The 11,854-nt window shown below is 43.4% G+C and overlaps 1 protein-coding gene across 1 annotated transcript in view; it reads right to left on the bottom strand.

The window, feature by feature from the left end:
• Window positions 1-215: 215 nt before the first annotated feature.
• The window catches only part of LOC144484612 (scavenger receptor cysteine-rich domain-containing protein DMBT1-like), a 42,398-nt gene continuing 30,759 nt past the window's right edge, over window positions 216-11,854 (bottom strand). The window contains exons 5-12 of the mRNA XM_078203086.1: window positions 8,450-8,764; window positions 5,327-5,641; window positions 3,423-3,737; window positions 2,019-2,336; window positions 1,877-1,933; window positions 1,468-1,779; window positions 1,289-1,327; window positions 216-1,098 (exon numbers count right to left, since the gene is read on the bottom strand). Coding sequence (XP_078059212.1) covers window positions 947-1,098; window positions 1,289-1,327; window positions 1,468-1,779; window positions 1,877-1,933; window positions 2,019-2,336; window positions 3,423-3,737; window positions 5,327-5,641; window positions 8,450-8,764 — 1,823 coding nt within the window. The 3' untranslated portion in view covers window positions 216-946. The remainder of the gene's footprint in view (window positions 1,099-1,288; window positions 1,328-1,467; window positions 1,780-1,876; window positions 1,934-2,018; window positions 2,337-3,422; window positions 3,738-5,326; window positions 5,642-8,449; window positions 8,765-11,854) is intronic.

Genomic DNA, 11,854 nt, shown 5'->3' with positions numbered 1-11,854 from the left:
CTCCTAGCCTGTCAATATCCAACTGTAACCTCTATAATCTGAACAGAGCCTGCTTTCCCACTCATCTTCGGATCCTCCGCGAATCTTGGTATGTTGCACTCTGGCCCTAATCGCAGGTCAGTTATATCGGTTGTAAACAGATGAAAACTGAAAACTGCGTCATCCGTCGTGTTACAGTCAATTTCACTCCAGAGAAGGACCCATTTATCCCGACCCTATGCTTTCTCTCACTCAATCAATCCTCTATCTAAGCCAATGTTCTGTGCCCAACCCCTGGGATCTAACACTCTTGTCCAATGCCTTCTATAATCCAGATATGCCACATCCACGTGATTCCCATCATCCATCTCTCTGTTTAAATCCTCAAAAAACTGTAGCAAGTTTGTCAAACACAACTTGCCCTTCATAAAATCGAGCTGACCCTGGTGAATTCCGCTTTGTTTTCCATTGATCAGTTATCTCCTGCTTAATGACTGACTGCAACAACTTCCCACCACAAAGGTCAAAATAAGTGGTCTACAGTTTGCGACTTTTTGCGTCTCTCCTTTTGTGAATAAGGGTGTCAGATCAGCGTGTGTCCAATCCACTGGTATCTTTCCAGAATCTATGAAAAATTGGAATATCATAACTAATGCACCCACTATCTCTGCTGCCATCGCCTTTAATACCAGAGAGTGCCGGCCATCAGAGTTCAATTTCTTGCAATCAACGTTTTAATGTATTGCAACAAAAATAAATCCCATTCCATGTCTCATGGACTGGTGGGTGGAGGAGGAATATGAATGTAGATAACTCCCTCATTTATATGTAATATTTTACTGTTTCTCATGTGGCTTGAAATAACTTGCTGGCCAATACTCAGTTAAGTTGTTTCTGAATTGTACCCAAGTCATTCTTTGCAAAACGGCAGAGAATCCCCTCTGATGTATGAAGCAACATCCATGACTCAGCGTGGGTTCAGGGATATGATTCGAGCCTTACCATTTATTGATGATCTCCTCTGCATTACTGCCAAAAGGGCGATTAACTCACAGATTAACAGGACACCGAGTGAGATGCAGATCACCAGAGGGATGGAGGCGCTTTCATCTTCATGTCCTTGATGAAAGATTCAAGGAAGTTTTGTGAGATAAAATGTCCACAATGTTTTTAAATACTTATATGATCAGCAAACACTCAGAATGTCGTTAGAAATTGACAAAATTAAGGCAATGCCAATGTGTGACAATTATTTATCCCAATGTAAAATTAGTTGGAATAGTGATTGATATTTATTACAGAGATATACCTGAAGGTGTGGACGGAGAAGTCGGAGATAATTCCGGACCTGATGAAGACATGGTAAAAAGAGCACAATTATTTGCATTGTTGGTCAGAAAGACATCTGAAAACATGGATTATATTCATCAAAAATGGGTCGGACAACGTCGCACAGTCCCAAACGGAACCGATCAGTGGAACACTTACCGGAGCAAATCACACTGGCATCTTCCTTGTGATCACAGTCAGCTTGAGCTAATGACGAAGAAGGGCAGTCAAACAGAAAGGCTTCGCTTCCGGTGCACTTCACCTCATCCAGCCAGACAGGACCGTTACCCTGCCCAAAAGCGGCCCCTCCTGTGGCCTCGAGAGCAGAGCCACAGCCCAGCTGTCTGCAGACAACACTGGCATCGTTCATATCCCAAGAATCATCACAAACCGTGCCCCAGGCTCTATTACACAATGCCTCCAATCTCCCGGAGCAGTTGTTGTTACCTCCAGCCAAGCGCAAACTTTGCCCTAAATTTGTCAAAGATAATCAACAAATTATTAACCTTGATGTAGCACAAGAGAGGAATACAATCAGGTAGCTGTTTTATTAAAGTTGAGAAAGAACCTGATTCTCGCTTGCAGCCGTTTGCACTGTCCTGCTCTTGCTTCGGTGTGTCTCCCCCTGTTGATAAGATAAACATGCTGACTCCATGAGCTACATCAATATTTCAAATCACACCTGCAAGCAAAATGATTGATTGTGTTACCTGAACAAACGACACCTGCATCTTCCCGATGATGACAGTTGTGTTGACCCCACGGGTCTGCCTGGCATTGCCAAAGGGTCGACTCGTGTGAAAGGCACTCGACCTCATCCAACCAAATAGGTCCGGATCCTTCTCCGAATGAGCGAGCGTCATAGTCGATGGAAACGAATGTGCCACAACCTAACTGTTTACAGATCACTGTTCCAGCATCTTGATACAGGTTTTCAGAGCAAACTGTTCCCCAGGTCCCATTATAGAACACTTCCACTCTGCCCTCACAGCGATGCTTTCCCTTCACCAAACGCAGCTCTTTGTGCTCTGTCAAGCAAGTAATAAATAACCACATGGTTCAATTAACAATTCTGTATCCACAGTGCACTGTGGGTATATATATGTACATATATATATATATATATATGTATATATATATATATGTCTAAGTTGAGTTCACGGTTTGCCATAATTATTTCACAAAGGTCACAGAAATACAGATATAATCAAGAATAAGCAACATTGAATTTCAATCGAAATATTTGAATGATGGACCCGATTGATTGCTTGCCCTCTTTTTAGGTCAAACCAAATAAACAAACTCAGATTAAAGCAGGACAAAGTAAAAGGGGCAGCTCCCCAAAAAGGAGGGGGAAGATTGATTCCTTGCCGGAATGGTGAGAGGGCCAATGCTTTATGCTCTGTGCGCAGACTACCAGAAGAGGTTCAAAAAGTTCCCATAGTGAAAGCCCATGAAAGACAATGGGAAACTAGGCATTCAGTATAAAAGTAAATTTAAAAAGTTTGTAAAGTTTCTCGTTACTTAAGTAGCAAAAGTTCCGGTGTGAGATTCACATGGATTGGCGCTGCGGTCGCTGCTCCTTGGGACTTTGTAATCGGCAGTAAAAATGAACGTCTTTTGTGGCAGCAAACTGGTTTGTATAGTTAATACTGAAGAGGACTGCAAAGTATGTATCAAAATGTTAATACCAGGCAGGATACACATGCCAATGACAACTTAGTTTTCGTCCTGCTAAGTGGAATGGAGCGAATTTTGATGCGAAGAATAAAGTGACAGCATGCTTCTTGAGAAATAAGTGATTAAATCAAATATCTTTGCAAAATAATGTCGTTATCCGGAACATTTTACACATAACCTGATGAAACTTAAGGCTCGTGATCAGAATAGTCAGTGATATTAAGTGGAAGATGCATTTATGTCAGGAAATGAGGGATAAAGAAACATAAGGCAACACATTAGAAGTCGGCTGTCGAAATACTTTAGCAATAATTACGCCCAGAATAAAAAAAGTCAGAGAGGGATTTGACAGAAGGGTAAGCGCCGTCCTTAGGTATATCAGGAACATATCTCATGTATGAAAGTTCTAATGTAACTGAAGTTAGGACAGTTACCAGAGCACATGATCTTCACATCTTCTTTATGATTACAGTCGTGGTTCCCCCACAATGCATGGGGACATTCCCAGAGAAATGATTCACTCCCGGAGCATTCCAGCTCATCCAACCAAATTGGGTCTGCGTCAGGTCCAGCCGATGTATGAAGAGGAAGCCGCAATGCGTGTCCACAATCCAGCTGCTTGCAAACCACGTCAGCGTCTGTCAGATCCCAGGAATCATCACAAACTGAGCCCCAGGTCCCATTGTGATAAATCTCCAGTCGGCCCGCACATCGGCTTCCACCGCCAGAGAGCCTTAACTGCTTGTGTTCTAATAGAATAATGAAAGTTTCATATTATGTTTCTTAAACATATTCATCTCGTTGCTAAATTCAAACTATTGTATAAATTCCAGCTCAATTAAAACCTGCATTTTAACTGCCGTTGACAGGGACAATAATCTATGCTCCAGAAAAAAACAGTTTCTGTTCGGAGGGAAAATAAATGATGGAGAGTTTACAAATCTTCTACATATTAACATTTCCGTTTTCGGTTTGGATCTGACCCACTCATTGCAGCTTGTTTTGCTTTATCATCAATTATGTAATTGTGGTAATTAGTTGTTCCACACAGAATGTTTTAAGCAGACATTTGCTTCTTTGTTTTTCACTGCCTCATTTTGCCATGCAAACTTCATCAGATACTTCACCAGTTCACACATATATATCGGAACATATCAGAGGTACTGCAAATATGCAAGTCGGCTGGCAGCGACTTGACCTTTCAGACAGTGTCCTTTCTTGCGAACTCACCCAAAAGGTTCATCAGTTCCTTGTTATCTCAAGAATGCAGATTTCAAAACTACTCTGATGGACGCCCCTCCAAAACACGTGAATGCAATCAGAACTTTTCGAAACGAACAGTGCACATTTCAACTCACCAGCCGCGACCAGCGCACGCATTAACCCGCACTCGCACCCCCTCCCTCCCCAATCCCTACCCCTGCCCCCATACTGACCAACAGCACCACCAGCCCTGGCTATTTGATCTGCATTGGACTCTCTTCCGTCAATACAAATTGGCTTCAAAATATCATGGTCATGTTCAGAGATATCGATGCTCTCCACTCCTGCTCACCGCTCTGCCATAGCCAGCCCCACTACCCCGAGCGATCATGAAAATCACCGCTCATGGATCCAATCCACACGGTAGACAGTGGTTAGCACTGCTGTGTTCGCAACACCAGGGACCTGGGTTTGATTCCTGGCTTGGATCACTGTCTGTGTGGAATTTGTACATTCTCCCCGTGTCTGCGTGGGTTTGCTCCGGTTTCCGCCCATATTCTGAAAGACGTGCATTGACCCAAGCAGGCGGTGGACTGTGGCGACTCGGGGAATTTCACTGTAACTTCATTCCAGTGTTCATGTCAGCCTTACTTGTTACCAATAAATTACCTTTAACTAAGATTTTGGCTTTCCTTCCCATCTGACGCTTCATGCAGCAATCCTTTCTTCATACTTATTTAACAGCCATTATGTGAGTGACTGGGACACAAGGTTGCAATCCCCTTCTTAAACGTGGCCCCCTCTCTCTCTTCGTTGTGCTGTTGAAACCCACCCCACTGATCAGCACATTCGTCCCCATTGCCGATTTGTCTTTAGTTGTGTTAGTCTCAATTTACAGAGGGAAGTTACCTGGAGATTTGAAAAGTTGTTAAATGATTTTATTAAATTGATATTGTCATCATATTCCAAACTATTATGTTTGATTTTTCTTTCCGGGGCGTCCTGTCCTGCATCCAAGCACCAGTGTGAAATATCTCAGCTACGTGTTCCCGAGGAAGAAGTAAAGTATATTCCCCAGTTGACCAAGATTACATGTTTCCCTTTATGTTTCTGGAAAAGTGACCTGTTTATTCACCTGAGCACAGAACCCCTACGCCGATGCCGTCACTGCGATTCGGATTCAATGTGAATTTACTGCACGTCCGGAGTTGCGATTCGTTTCCTTCACAACGGACATCTTTCACCCACACAGACCCTTCACCCTCTCCGTACTTTGAACTGTTATAGGCGGCTTCGGCTTCGCCGCAGCCCAGCTGTCTGCAGGCCACGTTCCCGTCATTCAGATCCCAGAGGCTGTCCTGCACTCTGCCCCAGCTGTGGTTGTAGTAAATCTCCACTCGCCCATCACACCGACTTCCCCCATTCATCAATCTCAGTGACCAGTTTTCATCTGGGCGAAGAAAGACATGGAGACCAGTGGTTACAGTGCAGCAAATTAACTCAAATTAATTTCACCAGGACAGCTCCGTTTGTGAAAAGTTGAAGCATGTCATTGAGACTGTTTCGCACTGTCAGGCGGGAGGCTGAACAACCAGCACTCCTGCTCTGTGTCCAAAGCAAATAAATTGATTAACAGAGAGATAATATATACTTGCGGAACGCAGGGATGGGCTGGCATGTGGGCGGACAAATAGAGTCAAAGAATCATCGAGGTTTACATCATGGAAACAGGCCCTTCGGCCCATCTTGTCCAAGCCGCCCGGTTTTTTAAAACCCCTTAGCTAGTCACAATTGCCCGCATTTGGCCCATATCCCTTTATACCCATCTTACCCATGTAACTGTCTAAACGCATTTTAAAAGACAAAATTGTACCCGCCTCTAATATTTCCTCTGGCAGCTTGTTCCAGACACTCACCACCTTCTGTGTGAAAAAAAAAAGCCCAGTCTATCCGGCTTCTCCTTATAACTCAAACCATCAAGTCCCGGTAGCATTCTAGTAAATCTCTTCTGCAAACTTTCTAGTTTACTAATATCCTTCCTATAATAGGGTGACCAGAACTGTACACAGTATTCTAAGTGTGACCTTACCAATGTCTTGTGCAACTTGAAAAAGACATCCCTGCTCCTGTATTCAATGTTTTGACCAATGAAACCATGTTTGCTGAATGCCTTCTTCCCCACTCTGTCCACCTGTGACTCCACTATCAATGAGCTATGAACCTGTACCCCTAGATTTATTTGTTCTGTAACTTTCCCCAACGCCCTACCATTAACTGAGTAGGTCCTGCTCTGATTCAATCTACCAACATGCATCACCTCACATTTATCTAAATGAAACTCCATCTGCCATTTGTCAGCCCGCTGGTCCAATTGATGAAAATCCCGTTGCAATGCGAGATAATCTTCTTCACTATCGACTATGCCATCAATCGTGGTGTGATCTGCAAAGTTACTAACCATGCCTCCTATATTCCCATCCAAATCATTAATATAAATTATAAATAACAGTGGAACCAGCACCGATCCCTGAGGCACACCGCTGGTCATGATGTGGAGATGCCGGCGGTGGACTGGGGTAAGCACAGTAAGAAGTCTCACAACACAGGTTAAAGTCCAACAGGTTTAACCTGTTGGACTTTAACCTGGTGTTCTGAGACTTCTTACACCGCTGGTCACAGGTCTCCAGTTTGTGTATCCATTTAGCTACCTCACCCTGGAACCCGTGAGATTTAACCTCATGCAACAACCTTGCTACCTTGTAAAAGGCCTTGCTAAAGTCCTTGCTAATGTAGAAACATCCTCAATAATCCCATCAACACGTGTTAGTGAGTGATTTGAAAAGGATATCATGGATGATTATCCAGCTGAGGAGATGGTGCAAGTGGTTGGACATTCATTTCCAGCAATATGGGCAACGCTTCTGTGAAAGTCTGATCTGGGCCTGCTGGGATATGTTGCAACACAATAAAACAAGGACAGAGGTTATTCTGGCTGTGGGATTATTTGTTCGAAATGATAATTTGACACACAAAAATAATTTTTAAAGATGTTAACTATTAAGAACACCCAGTGGACATCTTTTAAGGGAAATATATTTAAAAACATTGCTGGTGTTTTATATTCGGAGAAAAGGAAAGGGGAAAGTTAATAATGGTAGGAAGGGTGCTGTTGCATACATGGTTTTCAAAAAAAACACACTGAAAGGCCAAGTTAGAGGCTTCACTGCTAAGTTAGCGTCTATGAAGTGAAAGGGCAACTCGAGTATGAAATTGACCTTTCGTCAGGTAATAATATTTCGGGCTGAACAGTTATATACACATCTCAATTCCTTTCTGGTGGATGGGAAACTATGTGGCTTCCTTCGGGGAATCTGTTATGACCTGCTGTACGTGAGATATGTCAAAGACATTGACAGTGGTGTGATGAGTAGGATTAAAATTTTCAAATGCCGCACTGGTGGTATGCACAGAGAAATGGCAGCGTCATCCGATGTCGGAAAATCGGAATTGAATCATCCTGGTGGGAAGGGAGACAGCGTTTATTTTCCACGAAGTTTTTCACAGCCGCAGGATGTCCCAAAGCCTTGAACAGTCATCAATGAACACTGCGAATTACAGTTACTTCTGAAATGTAAGAATCACAACAGCGAGTTTGCACATACAGAGCACCCGCAAACAACACTGTGATAAGTTCGAACTATATTTATTAGTGTCATAAATAGGCTTATATCAGGAACAATATAGTGTCTGATGTGATGCTGAGAAAGGGATCATACTAGTCTGGACACGGGGAACCATCTCCTCAGTACTTAATGGAATTCGGTGAGCATTTTTTAACCTCCAGATTTGACGGCGACTTCAAAATCTCGAGGGTTCTGCCAAAAAAAAGTCTTGATGGGAGAAACGGTTCTCATTGGTGGGAGTATAGAGAGCGGGAAAGTCCTGGGAAGGGAGCGGGTCAGATTTAAGATCATTCACAAAATGCCAATCGTGACCGAATTGCAATCAGCTGCAGCAAGTGGTTAGGTTTGAAACGAATTGCACGAGTGTATAGTGGGTGAAGGACAATTAGAACTTTTCAGAGAATTGAACAATTATGTGAAGGGAAAAATAATACAGGTCTGTGGGATTTGCGTGGATTGTGACTGGCTGAGGCACAATGCCAACAAGTCTGCACAGGCTCGCGGGCCGAATGGCTTTTTTCCTTACTACACCCTAGTTTTGTTGTTCTGTGAGTGTCTGCATTGAGAGGACTCACCCGAGCAGATGACACTGGCGTCATTTTCATGTGAGCAGTTAAACTCTTCCACGGATGAAACCGGACACTCCCACAACCGGGACTCACTCCCGTGGCATCTGTAGTTCTCCTTCCACACTGGGCCATTTCCCTTCCCAAAGGCTGCTCCTCTCGGGATTTTCTCTACCACTCCACACTGAAGATGCTCACAGATCACACTGGCGTCTTCGAATCTAAAGTAAACATCGCAGAGCGTCCCCCAGTGTTCTCCACGCAGCACTTCCACCCGGCCAGAGCACCTGTCCTTTCCACCAACCAATCGGGGTTCATGGCTTCCTATTTCAGATATTAAAAAAACACGGGCCCAATTAATTTGTTCACTGCAGTCAAAATAAATTGTTTTATTTTGTAAACGATGGAAAGGATTACATCCATATCTGCATCCATTGCCCAAAAGTGACAAATGATTACGTAAAAACGAATTAACGTGATACATGACACTTTTAGGAAGGCGCTTCAACGCAAAGCGGGCAGTTCATCCTGAAAAAAAACTAATGGGAGATTGGAAGAATCGACATTATTTGGCGAAGCTGCAGTGTAGATTAAAAGTGCACAAGCTGGATAAGCATTGTATTATGATGCCGTGTTATAAACGATATTATCTGGACAACATTCGAGAGCAACACAGTTGAGCTGAAAATATTGAACGCTCTTCAAATATTAGAAAGAATCTCGGAATGGATAATTTAGAAAATACATGTGATTCGAAAAAAAGATATCGCATCATTCCAGTGAATGTATGGATTATTGGCACATTCTCCATGTTTTGAAAACATATTCATCTCTACAATTTTTCCACTTGAACTGTTCGTGGCCGTTTGTAAAACGTGCATTTGCAACGCTGTTACTCTGAACGCTGCAGGATGATTGAAATATGATTATGTTCATTTATTCTGTATTCATTTAAGAGAGGTCGGTGCCGCTGACTGGGCCAGCATTTATTATCCATCCCTAAACATCCTTCCGTGAACTATAATGGCCACTTGAGAGTCAACCACATTGCTCTGCATCCAGATACTTGCATGCCAGACCATGTAAGGATCACAGATTTTATGACCTAACTGACATTAGTGAACCAGGTTGGTTTTCACGGCAATGGACAAGTGTGTCATGGGCTTTTAATTCCAGTTCGTTTATTGAATTCAGATTTCACCATCTGCCTTGGTGAGATTCGAAGCCAGGTCCCCAGATCTGGCCCTGGGTCTCTGGATTACTCGTCCAGTGACAATACATCTGTGTCATTCATGGCTTGGGAGGCAGAACATGAATACTTAATAGCTCCAAAGGGAATGCGATATGAAATGTTTAAGAGAAATCGATGTCTGGCCTAGGCACTAAATCAGCAATAATTATCTGCTAATTTCAGAACATCAGTAAAATCGGAGACGTTTCTAATTTACAAATAAATTTCGAGTACTTTGAAATGTTATTCCAGAACTACAACAAATGACAGTGGAACATATCGGTCTGTTAAGATATGTTCATGTCAGAGAGAAATAACATTGCCAGTTATTGGTTGGCTGAAATATTAATACGGGAGTTTTCATGTATGGCAAGTCTGCACTCACTGGAACAGATCACATTGACATCGTTCCTGTGGGTGTACTGGGACCGATTTACTGGAACAAGGGGGCAGTCCGTCAGGCCGGTCTCGCTGTCTTTACAGTCACATCTATTGCTCCATATAAGTCCAGCGCCCTCCCCAAAAAGGCGACTCCACACTGAAGCTCAGCACAGACAACTCTAGCGTCATTCCAGTCCCAATCCGGGGTACACTGAAAGAATCATACAGTGCAGAAGGAGGCTATTCAGCCCATCGAGTCCGCACCAACCACTATCCCACCCAAGCCCCATCCCCATAGCCCATGCATTTACCCTGGCTAGTCCCCCCGACAATAAGGGGCAAATTAGCTTGGCTAATTCACCACACCTGCATATCTTTGGACTGTGGAAGGAAACCGGAGCATCCGGAGGAAACCCACGCAGACACGGGGAGAATGTGCAAACTCCACACAAACAGTGATCCAAGACCGGAATCAAACCCGGGTCCCTGGCGCTGAGAGGCAGCGTTGCTAATCATTGTGCCACCGTGCCGCCCAACTCTGTGCCCGAGGTTGTATTGTTATGGATCTCAATCTGCCGGAGCATGGGAAAGCTCCAGATACTATTCTGGGAAACCACTGTGCTGAGCAACAACGAATCAGACTCATACTAATTATTAATAAAAGTATTCAAATCTGCTTAATGAGATTCTGTCATGATTGATTCTGAAACTGGCTCACCTGAGCTGGCCCTTAGGGTCCAAAGATGTGCAGGTTAGGGGGACTAGCGAGGTAAGTACATTTAGTATGGCCGATGTTGGATGCCCTGTCGGTGAGACTCGATGGGCTGAATGGTCTCCTTCTGCATTGTAGGAATTTAATAATTAAAGCTTTTTCCTCAAGTTCAATATGTGTCCACTATCATTCACTTCAAGAGCCGTGATCATCTTACAGCGATTCATCTGGAACACTGTTCGCCAACCGACTGCTGGCTTATCTCGAAATATCTGGGTATAACTGCCCCCTACCGCCTGATAATGGGAACTATCCCCTGCGCAGCAGGCGGGCAGGAATGGAAGGACATTTGGTTTAATTTGCCCAGGGATTTTCTAACTGATAGAAACCAAAATGATCATCTTGATTTTTTTTTCTTTTGGCGCTGAAACGTGTTGAGAATGAACGTTCTGAAAGGACTTCAACCAGAAATGAAACGATGGATCCCAGAATGTCTAAATGGTGATTAGCAAACTGCACTCGAGCTTTATTGAGGGTATATTAACACAGGTCACTGAAATGTAAAGGCCAGATGCAAAACGTAATCAAAAATCCTCAGGAAATTTAGCATTTCTATTTCGACGGTTAGAATAGGAAAGGGAAGAGTTTCTGCTTCAAGTTTCAGTAACTTTGTTCAGTCCATATCTGGAATGGAATCGACAATTCAGGGAAGTGCACCCTTGCAAGGATCTCCTGTTCTGGAAAATAGTCCAGTGAGAGTGTCGCAGGCTCCTGGTTCCTGAGTCTGGACAACATCTCCTTCTGTCAGTTTACACTGTGTGAAATCTGCCTGAAGCTGCAGCAGCTGTAAATGTTAAAACAACTCATCTTCCTTCACTTTATTCTGGAGAAAGTATCGACTGCCGCATATTTGTTTGAAATACAACCTACTGAAGAAATAGATCCAGCACAATTTATTCATTGGAACACTCTCCCAATAACATTTCTGATTTCTCTCCCTGACAGACTCTAAAGGTAAACTCGTCCGAAAAAAATAACACGAGGGGAAATCATATAGGAACAGTTGGTATTCACCAGATTCGGGGTGTGA

Source organism: Mustelus asterias, unplaced genomic scaffold (genome assembly GCF_964213995.1).
Source record: "Mustelus asterias unplaced genomic scaffold, sMusAst1.hap1.1 HAP1_SCAFFOLD_120, whole genome shotgun sequence".
NCBI lineage: Eukaryota > Metazoa > Chordata > Chondrichthyes > Carcharhiniformes > Triakidae > Mustelus > Mustelus asterias.
Note: the sequence above shows the minus strand (reverse complement) of the source record. Positions and strands in the feature narration are given on the sequence as shown.